The sequence below is a fragment of the Oncorhynchus mykiss genome, chromosome 6, assembly GCF_013265735.2.
Source record: "Oncorhynchus mykiss isolate Arlee chromosome 6, USDA_OmykA_1.1, whole genome shotgun sequence".
NCBI lineage: Eukaryota > Metazoa > Chordata > Actinopteri > Salmoniformes > Salmonidae > Oncorhynchus > Oncorhynchus mykiss.
In genome coordinates this window covers 60,506,838-60,528,353 of record NC_048570.1, presented here as the reverse complement: position 1 = coordinate 60,528,353, position 21,516 = coordinate 60,506,838, and the positions used below count along the sequence as shown (strand labels likewise).

At 41.7% G+C, this 21,516-nt stretch overlaps 1 protein-coding gene across 1 annotated transcript; it reads right to left on the bottom strand.

Annotated features, from left to right (window-relative positions):
• Positions 1 to 3,110: 3,110 nt before the first annotated feature.
• Positions 3,111 to 20,395, bottom strand: LOC110526268 (alanine aminotransferase 2). Its single transcript, XM_021607080.2, has 11 exons — positions 19,794 to 20,395; positions 15,694 to 15,783; positions 11,164 to 11,272; positions 10,234 to 10,367; positions 9,776 to 10,019; positions 9,056 to 9,135; positions 8,790 to 8,926; positions 8,093 to 8,267; positions 7,828 to 7,983; positions 7,517 to 7,629; positions 3,111 to 5,375 (listed from the first exon to the last, which is right to left on the bottom strand). The coding sequence occupies exons 1-11, from the start codon at positions 20,112 to 20,114 to the stop codon at positions 5,264 to 5,266; spliced, it is 1,671 nt and encodes a 556-aa protein (XP_021462755.1). The 5' UTR covers positions 20,115 to 20,395; the 3' UTR covers positions 3,111 to 5,263.
• Positions 20,396 to 21,516: the final 1,121 nt, after the last annotated feature.

Below are 21,516 nucleotides of genomic sequence, written 5' to 3'. Positions count from 1 at the left end.
TTACATGTGGAGACAACCCAGACAGGGAGCAACACAGGTGGTCATCACTGGCTGACCGCAAAACAGATCTAGAAACCAAGGAGAATTAAGGACAGAATTAATTTGATGAACTCAGACATCCCGTAAAAGATAGCAGTTTTGAAACTAGTGACAGTGCAGTTGACTAATAGTATTTTGGTCCTAGTAATTGCAGAATAACTGCACTGACTGCAATCTTTTTTTTCATAAGGGAATGTGATAAGTGAAGACAAACCTGTGTTTTGTCACAGTCAGTGGAGATTGATCACTGATTTTGGCAATGTGAGTTTTGGTTATTTTTGTACTTGTGGATGTGGCACTCCTGCAAGAGCAAATGAGCAGAATCAACCAGAAGAGGGCGTTTCAGCTAACGCTACTGAATTAGTTCAATAGGGTTTTTAATAAGTGGTGGACTGGAACAAAACTAGCAACCAACCGGTTGCTCGCAGGACTGATAATATATATAGGGAGACATACCGTAGGCTTCCAGTGCTTGAGCCATTGGCAAGTGATCTGGCTTTCTTGGAAACCTTTAGAAAGTAATTGTATTAAACTGTATATATTTAAGGAGAAATGCCTGCTCTGTTCGCAATCACACATTGGCCTAATGCCATGCAAATAAAGTGGGATCTAAACTATACCTACCTCAGCCTAAACATCAGCACCACAGCTAACTTCCACAATATTGTGAAAGATCTGAGACGAGGCAAGGGCCTTCTACACCATCAAAAGGAACATACAATTCAACATCCCAATTACAAAAAGTACTTTAATCAGTTATAGAACCTATTGCCCTTTATGGTTGTAAGGTCTGGGATCCACTCACCAACCAACAAATAGGACAAACACCAATTTGAGACTCTGCAAAAACAAGTGTACAACAAAAAATGCATGCAGAGCAGAATTAGGCCAATACCCATTACATTTTATAACTGCCTTAAAATAAGCAATTCACAAACCTTACATACAGCCATCACCTACAGAGATATTAACCTAGAGTTCCTTAAGCAAGCTGGTCCAGGGGCTCTGGTCGTAAACAGACCCCAAAGAGCCTCAGGACAGCCACACGATTAGACCCAACCAAATCATGAGAAATGTCAAGTAATCTTTTCTTGGTTATTGGAAAGACTACCAAAACAAAAACAGAGTTAACTGGAATGCTATTTGAACCTAACCAGATTGTACACCGTGGTAGAATATTGCATCGTTTTAACACTGTACATAGCCATGTGACATTTGAAATGTATTCATTTGAAAATTGTGAGTAATGCTTACTGTTCATTTTTGCTTGTTTAGTTAAGTTTATTATTCCTGTCACGTGCTTTGCCAATGTAAATATACTATAACGACCATGTGTTTATAAGCGCGGACATCGACTGAGGCACAGTCGATTGCGCGCTGGACTTCGGCCTAGAAGGTCGAGGGTTCGAGACCTGCTCCCTGCTATTTCATTACAATACGTTTCCCATGATATTAAAGCCCTTTAAATTGAATTGCTAGCTACCTTTGCTGGTTCTGTTGTAGTCTTCCTTTTATGAGCTGATGCACCTTCACTTACTTTGACTACAGAAATACGAAAAGTGTATCGTTAATGGCAAATTCACGCATTTAAGTTAATGGAGGAAATAAACCACTACCTTTACTAACCTTCCTTGTGAGAGGCTGGTGAATCTCGGGTGATTCGGTCTGTAAAAAAAACCCCGTTATGTTCTGACATTTCTGTCGTATGCCACAAGGAGGCAGCCATTTACAGCCTGTCTGATAATCAATGTTTAGTCCTACCTTTATGGCGATGGTGACTTCACCTGCCGTAATGCCATCCGCTAGGAAAGAAAAGTGGGGAAACAACCTAAATAAAGTCAACATGCATGCATTCCAAATACCATTTAAAATACATTTGAAAACCGCACCATTTATTAAATCTATCACGGTTTTTTGAAGCGCAGGTGGCATTTTCATTAATTCCACTTTGAAAACCCAATCTACTGTTGCAAGAGTCTGCTCTATTTTTTCCTCCATCTCGTTTATACGTTCTTGTGCTGTAAAGGGAGAACATAGTGAATTCAGTTAATTTGAGGAACATGGAAAACTGACGGTAGAGATGGGCCTTCTTAAAATTAACAACCTTCTTTCTCGAACTGTTGAATAAAAAGCGTCCCTTGCTTTTGGCGTGTCTCCTTGCTAATTTGACCATCTGCGTATCCTTCTGTCTGATTGCTGATTTTCCTTATCCTTCTCAGTGCCATGGTTTCAACCGTGTGCCTTCTTCCCCTGCCGCCACACCTCCTGAACGCTGATTTATAACCTTCAGGACGGACACCAGGTGTTCCTGACCAGTCAATTGACCTCAAATTGACCCTAGAATCCACCACTAATAACTCAAGTCACTAACCATTAGTGCTGGGCTAGGAGAAAACTGCACCCTTGTCCTGTGAGTCAATCTAATATTACTTTAAAAGACGGCCAAGTTTAAGATTTATGAACAGTTCAGCACTCAGGTGGAAGTGTGATATGTAGTTATTCAATGACTGGTGGAGAGCAAATTGTCCTCCTGTATTAGAGGATAGATTGTTTATTGTTGAAATGTGTCATTGTAGTTTCTGATGTTTGGTTAAATGGCTAAATATTAGATTCAGTAGTTTCCCCAAGTACAATAATTCAACTCAGTTCATATTGCATGAAACTGAATCTGTGGATATTTCTTCAGAGACCATTTATGCGTTCACACAGGCAGCCCAATTCTGATCTTTTTTCCCCCACTAATTGGTATTTTGACCAATCACATCAGATCTTTTTCAGCGCTGATCTGATCAGTCTTATAAGCTCGATTTGCCAAAGGCAGGATACTCTGAGCGCAGCCCAATCCAGAAATCTGGCAGTGGCTTCTGATTAAATTCAATTTTCACAGAACCGCTTGTTGCAATTTCGAAATGGCTCTCGTTCAGATATCAGTAAGTGGACTGGAGGCAGGGCATGAAAGGGATAACAAATCCAGTTGTTTGTGTCAATGAAACAAATATCAGTATTGTGCTGCCTGTGTAAATGCAGCCTTAGTTTGAGACAAAAAAAAGATTTGAATCATCTCTCAAAATGGATCTCAAAAGTATTTATTGTACAAAACACAACAGAAATAACAAAATAAGAAATCCAAATCTGAATTTTTTATTTATTTATTAATATCCAAAACATAAACATGACAAGATAAAACTAGGGTTAAGTCTTATTTCAGTTAGAAACTTGATATTTATAAGCACATCGATGTTGAACCCAAAACTTCTTCCAGTAAACTTTCAGCTCATGAAGAAAGAATGTTGAAAAGAAAGCAGGCACACAAATGAAAACATTTAGCAGAAAATGCACATTTTAAAAAATGTCATAGTATTAATAAAAAAATATTAAATTTGTTGACATTCTCAAAAGTCACTCAATGTAAATTACAGCTCATTGCCATTGAAGGCACCCCATTGCCGTCAAATGGTTAAAAACAATTCATGTTGAGGTCAGTCAAGAGTTTCATACATTGAATGGCTCCCGAGGTTACATTAATGCTTCAACACTTCATTCAGCATTAAACTGCATACAAAAATAGAGATGAGATGATACGGTATCAGAGAACCACAGTTCATCGGCTGGCTGAATTCACTGGACTGAAGCTTTAAGACTGCCTTGTGTGGGTCACTATGCTCATCTCCAACCTAAAAAGGGAAATTGTAAAGTGTTTCTGTGTAAATGCTGTGTTTCACTTTACAATGACATTTCCTCCCGCTTGCAGTGTGCAGAAAGAGACACAGGCGGAAGGATCCCAAAAACATTTTACAAACAAAAACACTGAAGTGCATTCAACCCACCATCTCCATCGTCTGAGATGTCACCGTACTCCCTTTCTCGTTCTCGGGTGTGATATAAATGTGAATGAAAGACATAAAGCCACTGTCAGTAAAAATGTAAACTATCTATGCAATAAATAGCCTAATAAGGGCACATGTCGATATACAGTATTATCAGAACCTACATTTCCCTTGGTTTGACCTTTAAGCTCATTTCAAAGTAGCACACAAACAACTGCATTTCTTTCCATAACAAGCACATTATACTGCAACTAGGCAGAGAGTACGGGACACACACACACACACACCCCTTGAAAAAAAAACTCTCCAAGTGCATCTGACACCTCAGATCAGTGTCATGCTAGACAGGTACTATATGGGTAAACATGTGCCCAACAGGGAGCTATGCAGGCTCAAAGCTTTATGACTTGGAGAGACAGGATGTTGTTATAAATGGTGAGGAGTATCCCCTCCCTGCTGTTTTTCAGACCAGAAAGAGCTGATGTAGCAGTACTCATTGTCCGGAGTCCATGACCTACAGAAACAACCTCTGTTCCCCAGTTCCATTTGGCACATGGAAATGTACAGCTGGTTCTAAGATAATATTTGCACTTACGGTGCCCCACAGTGTAGAGCACTAACACAAAATGCCTCTAAGGAGACAGAAAAGCCTCAAGACAGGTAGAAAATACAAAACAGTGTAAATAACTTCCCGGGCACAAAAACAACAAAATGGAGTGTTAGAAAATAATTCCCCAGTGCATCCTCTATAATGGAGCACCTTTGCGTACATCACAATGTACATTGCTTTAGTGTTAAAGGGGCAATCAGCAGTAGTTACAATAAAACGTCCTCACTGCCAGTTTCAATAAAAATCTGAGGGATGGGACTGGAGAATTGTAACCAAATTCATAGCCAGAGCAATGGATGCAAGGACTGATCATCCATGAAATCAATATTACAGTTTTAACCATGTTAAGGCTATATAGGTTGTTTACATTTACAAAGCTTATATTTGTGTTCTGATGGGGTACGACAGCTTATGAGGCATTTATAAGTTGTATTCTTCAAGAATCAATTTGTACATTGAACTGCAATTTAATTGACAAGTCCTAAAATGTATGTAGCAACTGCAGATTGCCCCTTTAACATCTCTGTACAGACGGCATAGTTTCTCCCCACACTTTTACCTCGTCTGACAAAGGCACAAATGTCTCTCAAACAAGTACTGTTCCTAAAATCAGATAAAACTTCAAGCAATCATAGGTTACACTAGTAGAGTAAAAAGGGGTTACTTTTTTACTTTACATTGTTAGTCGACACCGCTGTAAATGCTGTTTTTGTTTGTGTGTTAAACATTCTCAAACTGGGACTATCTGAACTGTTTCAGTGCGTCCGGTGTGTCATCCTCTGTGCTCTCATCTCTTGGGTTCCTCCAATGACGCGTACTCCTTCAGAAACTTGATGTGGAAATCCCGGAGCTTCTCCAGGAGCACCTTCAGCTTCTCTGTCGTGGGCAGAATGGTCATTCTAGGGGGAAATGATATGTAAGACAACTTAGCAGGTCATCTCAGATAACCAGAAGTTAAATTCTCGCGAATGTTGTTACACGTAAATCTCTCCACGAGAGATTACTTAGCGGGCAAAAGACAGACAGGGAGGAAGAGATCAATGCAAAGTAAACACAGCATCTGTAAGATATAAAAAATAGAGCTGGAATGAAAGGAGGCCAGCTATTCAGTTAGCTACTCTCCGGCTAATGTAATATTTGCAATTTCCAGCTCAGTTAAATCTTTTTAGTTCACTTATACAAGCGAGATGTCAGTGCCTGACCAATTTGAGCCTGGTAGACGTGGCACTGTAATGATTAGGTTACAATGCGTCAATATACAGTTTAAGTCGGAAGTTTACGTACACCTTAGCCAAATACATTTATACTCAGTATTTCACATTTTTTTACATTCAATCCTAGTAAAAATTCCCTGTCTTAGGTCAGTTAGGATCACCACTTTATTTTAAGAATGTGACATGTCAGAATAATAGTAGAGAGAATTATTTATTTCAGCTTTTATTTCTTTCATCACATTCTCAGTGGGTCAGAAGTTTACATGCTACAAAATACTAATTGAGTGTATTGCCTTTAAACTTGGGTCAAACGTGTCGGGTAGCCTTCCACAGGCTTCCCACGATAAGTTGGGTGAATTTTGGCCCATTCCTCCTAACAGAGCGGGTGTAACTGAGTCAGGTTTGTAGGCCTCCTTGCTCGCACACGCTTTTTCCAGTTCTGCCCACAATTGTTTTTATAGGATTGAGGTCAGGGCTTTGCGATGGCCACTCCATTACCTTGACTTTGATGTCCTTAAGCCATTTTGCCACAACTTTGGAAGTATGCTTGGGGTCATTGTCCATTTGGAAGACCCATTTGCGACCAAGCTTTTACTGATGTCTTGAGATGTTGCTTCAATATATCCACATCATTTTCCCTCCTCATGACGCCATCTATTTTGTGAAGTGCACCAGTCCCTCTTGCAGCAAAGCACCCCCACAACATGATGCTGCCACCCTCGTGCTTCACAGTTGGGTTGGTGTTCTTCAGCTTGAAAACCCCCCACCCCTTTTCCTCCAAACATAATGATGGTCATTATGGCCAAACAGTTATATTTTTGTTTCATCAGACCAGAGGACATTTCTCCAAAAAGTACAATCTTTGTCCCCATGTGCAGTTGAAAACCATAGTCTGGCTTTTTTATGGCGGTTTTGGAGCAGTGGCTTCTTCCTTGCTGAGCGGCCTTTCAGGTTATGTCGATATAGGACTCGTTTTACTGAGGATATAGATACTTTTGTACCTGTTTCCTCCAGCATCTTCACAAGGTCCTTTGCTGTTGTTCTGGGCTTGATTTGCACTTTTCTCACCATAGTACATTCATCTCTAGGAGACAGAACGCGTCTCCTTCCTGAGCGGTATGATGGTTGCGTGGTCCCATGGTGTTCATACTTGCGTGATATTGTTTGTACAGATGAATGTGGTACCTTCAGGCGTTTGGAAATTGCTCCCAAGGATGAACCAGACTTGTGGAGGTCTACAATTGTTTCTCTGAGGTCTTGACTGATATCTTTTGATTTTCCAATGATATAAAGCAAAGAGGCACTGAGTTTGAAGGTAGGGCTTGAAATGCATCCACAGGCACACCTCCAATTGACTCAAATGATGTCAATTAGTCTATCAGAAGCTTCTAAAGCCATGACATCGTTTTTTGGAATTGTCCAAGCTGTTTACAGGCACAGTCAACGTAGTGAATGTAAACTTCTAACCCATTGGAATTGTGATACAGTGAATTATAAGTGAAATAATCCGTCTGTAAACAATTGTTGGAAAAATTACTTGTGTCATGCACAAATAGATAGTCCTAACCGACTTGCCAAAACTATAGTTTGTTAACAAGAAGTTTGTGGAGTGGTTGAAAAACAAGTTTTAATGACTCCAACCTAAGTGTATGTAAACTACCGACTACAACTATAGGTCACTAGCTACTGTCACATTCTGATTTAAATCCAACTGGTGAATCAGGACAAACAAAACACTGTCGTCACAGACATCTTTCTGAAAGGCTTCTCTAAATGATTGTCTTTGTAAATGTATGACGCAATGTTTCCACTATTTGAACAGTTACCTGAAGTGATACGTCCCTTCCCTCTGGCCGAAGCCACTGCCTGGAACGAGGCAGATGCCAGTCTCCTCAAGCAGTCTCAGACAGTACATCATGTCAGGAGATATTCCCAGGGACTGCAGAAGAGAGACACACTTAAAAAACAGTTTTTCTAGTTTTGGGTGTGGAGGCATATGCCAATTTGTTGTCAGCTGCACAGTACCTACACCATGCAAGTTTTATGCGTGAGTTGAGAGGTGACAAATTCACTAATGGGTGTAGAAAGGAATCACATTTCAGCAGTAGGTTTCTAGATGGGTGTTAGGTGAACAGACCATGGCTTCCTCCACAGCTCGTGGGGGGATGAAGATGCGTGGGAAGGCGTACATGGCTCCCTGCACAGGGTTACATTTGATCCCAGGCACCGTGTTGAGGATCTGCTCAGTCATCTGGGCCTTCTCAGCCAGAGCTCCAAGCACAGCACTCTTCTCCTGGAAGACAACACGCATACACAACACAGTGGTCAGACATCGGTCTTGGATGGCAATCAAAACTGAATACTAACAAATTAACCCCCCACCACCACATTGAATGACAGACCTTGTGGAACTGGAGATAGGAGGGTTCGTGTGGCAGAGGAGGGTTGACGATGACATCCATGGCAGCCTGTCCAGAGACAGGGGGACACAGTCGAACAGAAAGCAGCTTCACCAGCTGGGCCTTGACCTCCAGGTCGAGGTTGAGAACCTCCATATAGCCTCCTCTAAACCCACACCTGTAGGGGAGGAGGACAAAGGAGAGGGGAGCGTTAGTGTTGGGTTCACAGTCACACGCAATAGAACCAAATTGGACTTTATCCCAGATCAAATCAACCATGGCAAGGATAATCCCATGAGCCAGTCAGTCTGCATTCCAAGGGCATAATTTTTTGGGGGGGAGGGGGGCCTGGTAGCCTTGTGATTTTAGCCAACCCGTCTGACTTTTATACAAGCATGACAACGCAAATCAGAGGAGTTGGCTAAAGCACAGCATGGACCTGTTTCCCAGGGCAACATGGCGTACTAACACAAAGTCTAACATTTTATAGTGTTCTTGTAGATCAAATACATGAGACTAAGGCGCTATACGAGCTGGACAGCCTGTTACGGATACATAGGAAAGTGTAACGTACATCAGTGACTACTTATGGGGGTCAGACAGAGAATTCAGAGTGAGCACAGACAACGTGTGGTGTTTTAAGGGTACTTAGGGAGAAATAGTGACCCCGTGCGAGGGGCACGTGGATGTGAATACTCACTCTCCTGAGTAGCCTTTGGAGGTGGAGTGAAATGAGGCCAGCTCGACAGTGTTGAAGTACTCAGGGCCCATCTCATAGAGCACCTTCTTAAAGGAGTGGAACTGACAGTCTGGGGAGTACACGTTGTCCTGATACACCTGGACACACACATAGGTGGATTACATCAATGGAGAATTGATACTTCTCATAGGACTGGAAAAGGAGAGAAATAGTCCGCGTCCATTCAGTTCAATACACCATGGTAGTTAGAAACAGCAAACAAGTACCTCATCGGACATAACAAACAGATTCTCCTCGTAGGCAAAGTGGAGGACTTCCTCGATGCACTTCTTACTCTGCACTTGACCTGGATATTGCCAGAGAGAAAGAAAGGAGAGGGGAGGGGAGAGCGGTCACCACAGGTGCTGAAACTGAGAACATGGGAAACTCTACATGGGCCTTCCATCTGTACAGGGGACGCCATGACTACAAAGACAGTATGTACTGCATTATGGAGGCAGCTGGAAACCAGAGGACCACAGTATTGCTTCACGGACGGTTACTAGCCTGCCGGATGCGATTCATCTTACACAACCTGACATCATGACCCTTGGCCTGCTTGTTTCAATGGTGGTACAGTATCAACATAGCTGCCTCTTAAAGTTAATCATCATGCTTATTAGCCTTATGGGACATGGTAAACATTTGCAACATATAGATTTGAGATGATCATGCTTGGATATGGTGGACACTGGTCTTTGGTGTGGTGGACACTGGTCTTTGGTGTGGTGGACACTGGTCTTGAATGTGGTGGACACTGGACTTGAATGTGGTGGACACTGGACTTGAATGTGGTGGACACTGGACTTGAATGTGGTGGACACTGGTCTTGGGTGTGTGTGATACTGGTCTTGGGTGTGTGTGATACTGGTCTTTGATGTGTTGAACACTGAACAGTCACATTGCATAAGTAACCTAATCTCATTGTTCTGGCTGGCAAGACCCACCGGTAGGGTTGCCTGGATTGATAATGCAGATGACTCTGGGGTGACAGTGCTCCTTGGCAGCCTGGTAGGCTCTGTGGAGCTCGTTGATATCCAGGGCCCAGCAGTTGTCCTCGTCCAGGTAGTAGTTGATCTGAACGGCCTCCATCTCAGAGATGGCTGCAGAGTATAGGGGGTACTGAGGGATGGGGATCATCACACCACTCCTGGACCGGCCCTGGCCCGACACCAGCATCTTCAAGATGCTCTACGGTCAGATGAGAAAATCGTTGCACAACATCAACAACTAGTAGGAAAGCATCCCAAATGAAAACGATAATGATTATAAGAGGGGAAAAAAACATGAAAATACCTAATAAATCTAATTAACTTTCAGTGACAGCTCAGACTAAACAAAGACCAACCAACTCTCTTTTGTTTGTAAGAAGATTATTCGAAAGGGTCAAGAACTAAAGACGTACCACGATGCCATCACTAGCTCCGGTGGTGAGGTAAATATTGTCCCAGTCGGCAGGCACACCCTTATCCCGTTGCTCGATGTAGACAGCAATGTCCTGCCGAATACAGTCCACTCCCTGGCTGGCACTGTATGACCCTGGAGTTAAAACACACACAATATAGTATAAAACTCTGGATTAGTTTTTTATGTTCCGTTTCAGGAAATAAATGAGAGCTTAGATAACTTCAACTTGCATACACTTTCTAGCTCCGCTGTACCATGCAGTTGTCACACCCTGACCATAGTTTGCTTTGTATGTTTCTATGTTTTGGTTGGTCAGGGTGTGATCTGAGTGGGCATTCTGTTGGATGTCTTGTTTGTCTATTTCTATGTCTGGCCTGATATGGTTCTCAATCAGAGGCCGGTGTTAGTCATTGTCTCTGATTGGGAACCATATTTAGGTAGCCTGGGTTTCACTGTGTGTTTGTGGGTGATTGTTCCTGTCTCTGTGTTTGTTTGTGCACCAGTATAGGCTGTTAGGTTTTCGCGTTACGTTTATTGTTTTTGTACTGTTCGTGTTTCATCTTTATTAAACATGAATAGAAACCACTCTGCATTTTGGTCTGACTCTCCTTCACCGCAAGAAAACCGTAACAGCAGTTTTAAATGAACTATTAGGCATATCTTGCAGCAACAGTAGGTCACAGAAAGAATGTTTCAAATGCATATTGTTGTAACCAAAACAATGCTAAGGTTCTGCATTTTTCAGGCCACAACATCATTAGAGCTTAACTTAGCATCCTGTTCTTTGTCAGTGAGACAATTCTGAACGCAACCATGCACAGGAGGCCAAAGCTCCTACTGTTTCAGCTTTTAAATCTATTTTATTAGGCTATTTCAACACAGGAATGTGAGCGCAGTGCACTCAGACAGACAAGCACACAGTACACACCCAAGCTCTGTCCCCCACAGCCCTGTAGAATGCGACGGGCACGTTGTTTGGCATCATCCGGGAAAATAGAGCTGTCCAACAGCTCTGGGAATGAGCAGAGAGCCACCACCTGAACATAAAGACAGGAGGTGTTAATGTGAACTTCACCCCCATCAAGACACACAGACACTTTCACAATTTAATATGCCAATTTATTTGACATATTATGTAAATAGCTTTACATAAGCATCCCAGGTGAACTGCAGGAGGAAAGTGACTAAAGTTATCCTTCCACACAATCATGTTGACAGTTCTAAAGGAATTTATGATTCCTGTATGTAGCCTTTGTTGCATGTAAGGACTGGTATGTGAGGATGAGGAAAAGACATGGTGTTACATACATGGTTTACACAATGACAGCCATAAAATAAGCCACTTAAAAATGGTATTCCGGGGCCTCCTGGGTGGCGCAGTGGTTAAGGGCGCTGTACTGCAGCGCCAGCTGTGCCATCAGAGACTCTGGGTTCGCGCCCAGGCTCTGTCGTAACCGGCTGCGACCGGGAGGTCCGTGGGGCGATGCACAATTGGCCTAGCGTCGTCCGGGTTAGGGAGGGTTTGGCCGGTAGGGACATCCTTTTCTCGTCACTCACCAGCGACTCCTGTGCCGGGCACAGTGCGCGCTAACCAAGGTTGCCAGGTGCACAGTGTTTCCTCCGACACATTGGTGCGGCTGGCTTCCGGGTTGGATGCGCGCTGTGCGGCTTGGTTGGGTTGTGTATCACGCATGACTTTCAACCTTCGTCTCTCCCGAGCCCGTACGGGAGTTGTAGCGATGAGACAAGATAGTAGCTACTAAAACAATTGGATACCACGGAATCCCATTTCACCAATATGAAGTACATAGTTGGTTGTTTTGTAACAAAACCGATGCATATGCAAAACAGACGGGGTTGACTTAGATTGTGGACAACATGTAAACTATATTTAGTCTCCAATGTTTATTAAACTATATTTAGTCTCCAATGTTTATTAAACTATATTTAGTCTCCAATGTTTATTAAACTATATTTAGTCTCCAATGTTTATTAAACTATATTTAGTCTCCAATGTTTATTAAACTATATTTAGTCTCCAATGTTTATTAAACTATATTTAGTCTCCAATGTTTATTAAACTATATTTAGTCTCCAATGTTTATTAAACTATATTTAGTCTCCAATGTTTATTAAACTATATTTAGTCTCCAATGTTTATTGAACTATATTTAGTCTCCAATGTTTATTAAACTATATTTAGTCTCCAATGTTTATTGAACTATATTTAGTCTCCAATGTTTATTAAACTATATTTAGTCTCCAATGTTTATTAAACTATATTTAGTCTCCAATGTTTATTAAACTATATTTAGTCTCCAATGTTTATTAAACTATATTTAGTCTCCAATGTTTATTGAAAACAAATTAATTTGCACAATGAGCACTTGTCCCAAATATATCGTTATAGTTGTTGGATAGCTAGCGAATTTTTGCCATATTAGCATCGACATGAAATAAGTCAAAACAAGATATCAAGAGCAAGATAAAACTAGCTGAAACGTGCCTCCAACAATTTCCCACATGGCAGCTTCTTGCCATCTGACTGTTCAGAATCATAACTCACAGCTTCCGGATCAATTAATGCGGGCGCATCATTTTCTTGACATTGGCCAATCCGTCAATAGAAGGCAAGTGTAGCCTAGCCACAAGTAATTTACACAATCTGTTCTGTGTTTATTTGTTCGCAGTGTAGTTGCTAGGTGGTGTAGAGTATGTTTGCAGATGAGATTTAGGACAGAACCTTTGACCACAGTAAAATAGGCAGCATGACATTAGCACACAGGTTCTATGGTTCCAGAGGAGGAAATACTGGGGAGTGGAGCCAGGGACACAAGTCACCTTGGACAGTGACATAGCAGTGGCATTGACTGGCATCAACAAAGCTTGCTGCCTTCCAAGCTACTGAATCACATGGAACGTTTTACGACAGTTCCATGGACACACTGGTCTGCACACAATGTCATTGGCAACTGACAGATTTACTTTCAAGCCACCTGACAACGCAAGTTTATTAGAGACAAAGTAAGATGGGCGGTGCAGAGTTAGGCTTTATATAACTACTCAAACTAGGCAAAATAGACTTCACATACCGGTACTTCAACCGGTACTTCAACAATATAACATTTAAAAAACAGGCCTCCTGGTACAGCTAGCCGAATAGTTCAAGTTCAAGCACTGGGGCTATTATTTTAATGATAATGGAAGATCTGAAGTGAGCTGCCCTGCGGGCGAATGTAACCCTGGGCGATATGGCCTAAACTTATGGACGATTCACGAGATATATACACAATGCATTCGGGAAAGTATTCAGACCCTGTGACTTTTACCACATTTTGTTACGTTACAGTCTTATTCTAAAATTGATATAACCCCCCCCTCCAATCAATGTACCCACAATACCCCATAATGGAAAAGCAAAAACAGCAAATGTATTACAAATAAAAAACTGAAATATCACATTTACATAAGTATTCAGACACTTTACTCAGTACTTTGTTGAAGCACCTTTGGCAGCGATCACACCCTCGAGTCTTAATAGGTATGACGCTTCAAGCTTGGCACACCTGTATTCCGGGAGTTTCTTCCATTATTCTCTGCAGATCCTCTCAGGCTTTGTCATGTTGGATGGGGAGCGTCGCTGCACAGCTATTTTCAGGTCTCTCCGGAGATGTTGGATCAGGTTAAAGTTCTGGTTCTGACTGGGCCACTCAAGGACATTCAGAGACTTGTCCCGAAGCCACTCTGGCGTTGTCTTGTCTGTGTGCTTAGGGTCGTTGTCCTGTTGGAAGATGAACCTTCGCCCCAGTCTAAGGATCTGAGTGCACTGGAGCAGGTTTTCATCAAGGATCTCTCTGTACTTTGCTCCATCTTTCCCTTGATTCTGACTAGTTTCCCAGTCCCTGCCGCTGAAAAACATCCCCACAGCATGACGCTGCCACCACTATGCTTCACCGTAGGGATGGTGCCAGGTTTCCTCCAGACGTAACACTTGTCATTCAGGCCAAAGAGTTCAATCTTGGTTTCATCCGACCAGAGAATCGTGTTTCTCAATCTTTACATTTCAAGTTTAGCCAACTTCGATCTATTTGCTTGCTAACAAGGTAGAACAGTTGAAGCGTTATGAACACACCATTCTGTCTGTCTCCAACTGTTTTGAATTCTCAGAATGAGAATGAGTTGCCAATTCCTTATATAATTAGTGTTTTATGCTGATTGCACAGTTATAAAAACACATACTAGACAGCTAGTATAACAGTCTTTGGCTAAAATACTGATAGCGGTACATGGTACTGCAATGTCGCGCGCAACAAATTGAGCATTCATTTTCCAGAATCAATGTTCAGTGATACTCTTGTTTTAGTAGGGTCTGCTCTGCGTTGAGACAGGTTATTGTTAGAAAGGTTAACCTCTATTACAGTAAAATAATGTGTCCATTTTTCCTTCAGTTTCCTTACTTAAATGTTTTTTTTTAAACTCTACATTGTTGGGAAACGGCTCCTAAGTAAGAATTTCACGGTAAGGTTCAATCCTTTTGTATTCGGCGGATGTGACAAATAAAAATTGACCAATTCTGTTGAACCAAACCTCAAATAGCGAGTTGAATCTGCTTGTCAGAGAGGAAGAAGTGATCTCTCATCTTGGTTGACGTGAGTGGCAGGGGGGGGGGGGGCTTGGTGTGTTTGTGTATTTTGGAAGGTGCACAGCTTACAAGTCATTGCACACAGCAAAGAAGGAGCAAATGAGACGAGACCAAAAAGAAAACGTGAGAATAAGCAGACATAAACTCTCATAAAAAATATATATATATAGAAACTTGATTCTTGAGATATAGGCATTTGGAAGATCATACATAAATTATAAATAATTCAATATAGCCCAGCCCTAGTCGATTGCTATAACAATATGGAGCACAAGACTGGACATAGTGTAGCCCCTTCTCTGTAATGTGCACTTTCACTAGAAGAGATCATACTCTGTGCTCATACCGATAGCCTATCCAACACAAATTTGCTGGGTGGAATCCAACAGTAAGTCGAGTAAGAATATGCTTAATGTTTTTTTAGAGGCTTTTCTTCTAGAACACCTTTTGTGCTGCTGTTAAGAAATGACTGTATTATTAAGTAGTAATGAATGTGATCCCATTTCCAACCTCTCCATGAGCCGAGGACGTTCCTCTAAATGTTTCAGAGTGCAAATAGTAGCCTAAACAAAACAGTAGATGTGCACCCTCATCAGCCAAACTGATGCCCAGCCAAGGATGACTGATTTAGTAACTCGGAATAAACAGATAGCCGTCCTGACAGAATATTTCCTTAGCAAGATAACCGAATCAACAGTCCAGTTAGAGAGGGTGATAATGGAATTAGAAGTCTATTTGACCTTATGGTGGTAGGACAGGTGATGTAAATATGACTTTGCAAGACAACACTTTTCCTGGCCAATCCCTGCCCCTCACCTGACGGAGAAAGGTGATTGGCTTCTGCCCCATGGCATGTGAATCTCCAATGTTGGCTTTGATGACCTCAGTGAAGGGGTGTTTCTGACCCTGGAGAGAAAAAAAGTACAATTTAGATTCACGTTGAGAGAAAATTTGAATTTTGTAAATACCTCTGCACATATGAATAAATAAATAAATAGTTCAATACAAATACATATGAAGAACTATACTGAACAAAAATATAAAATGCAACAATTTCAAAGATTTTGCTTAGTTACAGTTCATATAAGGAAATCAGCCTTAATCTACGGATTTCACATGACTGGGCATGGACACAGCCATGGGTGTGCATTGGCCCACCTACTTGGGAGCCAGGACGACCCACCGGGGAGCCAGACCCAGCCAATCAGACTGGTGTCTGGTCTCAGACAATCCCACAGATGAAGCCGGATGTGGAGGTCCTGGGCTGGCATGGTTACACGTGGTATGCGATTGTGAGGCCGGTTTGACGTACTGACAAATTCTCTAAAATGACGTTGGAGGCGGCTTATTAAATTCTCTGGCAACAGCTCTGATGGCCATTCCTGCAGTCTGCATGCAAAATGCATGCTCCCTCATCTTGAGACCTCTGTGGCATAGTGTTGTGTGACAAAACTGCATTTTAGAATGGCCTTTTATTGTCCCCATCACAAGGTGCAGCTGTGTAATGACCATGCTGTTGAATCAGCTTCTTGTCAGGTGGATGGATTATCTTGACGACGGATGAAATGCTCACTAACAGGGATTTAAACAAATTTGTGCACACGGTTTGAGAGAAATAAGCTTTTTGTGCAAATGGAACATTTCTGGTTTCATTATTTCAGCTCATGAAACATGGGACCAGCACTTTAAACATTGTGTTTATATTTTGTTCAGTGTAGTGCTGATCTAAGTAGGCTACTCTTTCTATCAGCGTAACTGTTGAGGCAGATTTAGGCCTACAAGACAGAAAAGTATATTAGATGAGTTGTCACAGCAAGTGATGGGTTAAATAATTACTCCTGTCAAGGTTGTAGTCTAAGAGCAAATACATTGCATGATTATGCATACTTGGGGGTATATCATTGATTGACACTAGAGGTCTCCCGATTAATCGGAGTGGCCGATTAATTGGGGCCGATTTCAAGTTTTCATAACAATCGGAAATCGGTATTTTTGGGCGCCGATTTACCGATTTTTTTTTCTATATACCTTTATTTAACTAGGCAAGTCAGTTTAGAACACATTCTTATTTTCAATGACGGCCTAGGAACGGTGGGTAAACTGCCTCGTCAGCCCGGGGGATCCAATCTTGCAACCTTATAGTTAACTAGTCCAACGCAATAACGACCTGCCTCTCTCTTGTTGCACTCCACAAGGATACTTACTGCCTGTTAGGCGAATGCAGTAAGCCAAGGTAAGTTGCTAGCTAGCATTAAACTTATCTTATAAAAAACAATCAATCATAATCACTAGTTAACTACGCATGGTTGATGATATTACTAGATATTATCTAGCGTGTCCTGCATTGCATATAATCTGACTGATCATACAAGCATACAAGTATCTAAGTATCTGACTGAGCGGTGGTAGGCAGAAGCAGGCGCGTAAACATTCATTCAAACAGCACTTTCGTGCGTTTTGCCAGCAGCTCTTCGTTGTGCGTCAAGCAAGTTAGCGCGCGCTAATAGTGTTTCAAACGTCACTCGCTCTGAGCCTTGCAGTGTTTTTTTCCCTTGCTCTGCATGGGTAATGCTGCTTCGAGGGTGGCTGTTGTCGTTGTGTTCCTGGTTCGAGCCCAGGGAGGAGCGAGGAGAGGGACGGAAGCTATACTGTTACACTGGCAATTCTAAAGTGCCTATAAGAACATCCAATAGTCAAAGGTTAATGAAATACAAATGGTATAGAGGGAAATAGTCCTATAATTCCTATAATAACTACAACCTAAACCTTCTTACCTGGGAATATTGAAGACTCAAGGAACCACCAGCTTTCATATGTTCTGAGCAAGGAACTGAAACTGAGCAAGGAACTGAAACTTACTTTCTTCTCCAACACTTTGTTTTTCCATTATTTAAACCAAATTGAACATGTTTCATTATTTATTTGAGGCTAAATTGATTTTATTGATGTATTATATTAAGTTAAAATAAGTGTTCATTCAGTATTGTTGTAATTGTCATTATTATAAATAAATAAATAAATAAATCGGCCGATTATTCGGTATCTGCTTTTTTGGTCCTCCAATAATCGGTATCGGCGTTGAAAAATCATAATTGGTCGACCTCTAATTGACACCATCCTTTACATGATGTATTAGCCTAACCTAAGTGCTGTAGTCCTACAATTTCATTTTAATGCCCCTGTGGTGGCCCAGTATCTAAATCATATTTTGACAAGAGTATGCAAGGGACATAACAAAGCGACCCACCCTAGTGTGGTCTTGTATATGTCAGGGTGGTACACGGATCATGTGCTCCTACCAGCCCCTAGGAAGGCACCTGTTTCAGGGCTATTATTAGTTGAACTACCTTTGCCCAAGGCACACATCAATCAACTTATACAACATGACAGAGAAACAAGCGAGTGTAAGACTCAAGTGAAAGAAGAGTAGTGGGAGTAGATTTTGAGTAGTGGGAGTAGACTTTGAAGACTGGCTTTCATTCAAGTGGAGTGTGGGCTATAGGTCAGTCACAGCATCAGTCTGAATGAATGAATTCCAGTTCACTGATCTTGTAGGTCATATAATTACATGTAAATAAAAGGATCTCTGTGTTGTAGCTCATAGTCAACATTAAAGTAAACTAGCCTAAACAACCCCACACAACAGTCTGGATCACAAGTGGTCCTTGCCTGATATTAATGTAAAGGCATCACTAAACAGCACAACGTGTACATGAAAAACAGTTGAGCTAAAGGTTAGTTACTAGTAACTTTGGTTGAGCTTTCACTAGCAAAGTTCGTCATTGCCTGGGAATCAGATGGCGCCTTCTGGCATTTTTCTGTGTTTGATTCTGAATCCAAAAAGGTACTTGCACAGTTGAGCTATCTCTGTTGCAGGTGCATGGTAACAATTGAATAACATGAAAGAAAATAGAAGCCACGATCACTGTTCTTTATTAAGCTTTACGTATCGGCCTCAAGGCATTTGTCAGAGCATTTTTTCCAGAGTGTATGATTCTGGAAATGGACCTCTAAGGTCCTATTTAAGCCGAAATGTTGAATATAATACAAATGAGTTTACTCTACTGGTTGTCTGCGTCGTTGGTCCTGTTGCAGGTTGGAATTTGAGCCATAGGAAAGTATTATTAAACCAACTTTTCAAAGCACCGAGTTGTGTTCACAATTATATCACTTGAGGCAGGCGCAAAACCATGTAAACATGAGCACTGTACATGTTTGGCAAGTATGCATGCAAGTATTTACATAATGTGTGCATGCTTCAGGTGATAGTTATCTGAACGGACTACCAGTGCTTTGAAAAGTTGTGCTAAGACTTTCCTGTCGGTAGTCAAAGTCCTACCTGCAAAAGGACCAACTACGCAGATAACCGATAGAGTAACTTCAAATATAATTGTATTCAACATTCCGGTTTGCAGAGGACCGTTTCCAAAATCAAACAAAGAAAAATCACGGATGGTAGATTGAGAAATTCACTGTCTAGTGGTCCCCTGTCAAAGCTCATCACTGCCACTGCCACGTCCACGAGGAGGTACCACAAAGGTTGAGCAAGGATTGGCTCCTTATTACACACATACAAGCGGATGGATGCATCGCGACTCGAGGAGGATGATGCAACATTGTATCGGCACTGAGGGAAGACGCTACACACATAATTCTATATAAACTAGCTAGTAAGCTAACGTTACTCCTCCATTTAACCAACTGTCGTCCACTATTCTAGTTGATCATATAAAGCATGAGAGCACACATATCCATGACTAATCTTAGCTAGTTTGTTTGCGGGGGGGTGCCGACGTTACGGCTGTGTAAATAGCTAGTTGCCAGTAAATGCTGGTTGCATGAGCTCGTAGCAAGCTCACCTATTGTTTTGTTTTTCCCTCGCTAGTTAGAATGATAGGCAAATATGTTGTTGTCACCTGTTGCAAGCCTCTCTCGATGTCACCAGCCTTCGTGACAATGGGTCCTCTCACAGCGTACTCCACCGCTTTCACTTGCGGATTGAGGGTGTCCATGGTCAGACTCTTTTCTCGCATCTTGCCATTCTCTCTTAAAACCACGGTTGCCTCCGCTGTACTGAATCTCTTCTGTCCATACTGTTCAACGGGTCCTTGTGTTTTGAGTCGTATGGACTGCACTAAACATGAGGTTTCCCGAGCCTTTGTCCGCACAAGGGCTGGAGACTGGTTAAAAACACGTGCAATCAATGATCTATTTGCCAAGTGCTGAAGTCGATGCATGATCTCAGAAGGTTAGCTAGAAGAAGCACAGAAATTAATGACCGCTGAAAATGAAGAACGATAGTATATGAGGAAGAGGCGATGCTAGAGGGATAACTGAGCGCGAAATCTGTATTCTCCAGCAGGTGGCGAAGTTGTGTTTTTTTTCGCCATAACCAAGTGAGGAGTGTTAGTTTGGAAATCAAAGTGAGTGTCGAATTTGGTCTACAAAAATATGGAATGGCTTGTTTGTGACGCGAGGCTTATTTAATCGAACATGTGTTTCTTAATTGTTAGGTTGTTACGAGTGTACAGATATAAGTAGGACACGTGACACCCCGGCAAAAACAAACACTTTATATCAGAGTTGTTCCTGTTCTTCGGATACGTATCTTCCCTCTCATTGGTTAGAATGGTCTCACCTGATCTTGCCTCATCCTGACTGCGTTCCATTTTTGAAGACATTTATTTTCATTGTTAGAGTAGCCACTTGAGTATCTGGTCAACATAATGGATAGTCTGTGGTAATATCACCCAATCAGGTTACATTTCTGTATGCAACGTTCGGAAGGTTTGAATTTGCCCGAGTTAGGTTGAATTACCATTTCCCACACCTTCAATACTGGACTGCTAAGACTGTACAGGACAGCAACTGGAACTGGACAGACACTGCAACACTGACTTTAAATGAATTGTTATGATCAAAAGTGAGGACTGCCTGCCAATATGATACCAAACCTGGGTCTGTGTCATGTCAAAATGTGAATATATGTCAAAAAGTATTTGAGGTGGGTTTGTTTTTTATTTGGAGTTTGCACTTTTGGGACCATTCCATTGGTGCCAATTGTACCAGGCACACTACATCAAATGAAGCTAAAGTGTTTCTAAGTGTTTTGTTTCTGACTGTTGATAATGGTGATAAATGATGCTGGCTCATCTAACCAGGCGGCGCTATCACCGGTCCTAGGTTGGTAACCGTTATGTGAGCAAAAGAGATAGTTGAGTATTGGTCTTCATGATAGATAGTGGTGTAAATCAAATCCTAATAAATGACAAGTAAAGATTACATCCTGTGTCCTCCAATTATATGTTGGTCTATTCAAGATACTACACTGACCATACACACTTTTTCTCAAATAAAACGCACCACACTTATTCACTTGGCTCGTTACTCAATCAATCCAACCAAACTACACTCAGCGCATGGGATGCGAGGTTAGCTGATTGGTCAACAAGCAGATAGTGCCATCTACTGGATACATGGTTGCACTGTGTTCTTACTATCCTAATAACCTCGGGCTACATTCAATCAAATCTATTTGTATTTGTCACATGCGCCAAATACAGCAGCTGTAGACCTTACGGTGAAATGCTTACTTACAGGCCCTTAACCAACAATGCAGTTCAATAAATAAAGTTAATA

Coding starts and splice junctions, on each gene's coding strand:
- LOC110526268 (XM_021607080.2), bottom strand. CDS start 20,114: ATGCATCGACTTCAGCACTTGGCAAATAGATCATTGATTGCACGTGTT. Junction 8,927..9,055: donor TGTTTGTTATGTCCGATGAG/GTACTTGTTTGC, acceptor GTGTGTGTCCAG/GTGTATCAGGACAACGTGTA. Junction 7,984..8,092: donor CCTATCTCCAGTTCCACAAG/GTCTGTCATTCA, acceptor GTTGTCTTCCAG/GAGAAGAGTGCTGTGCTTGG.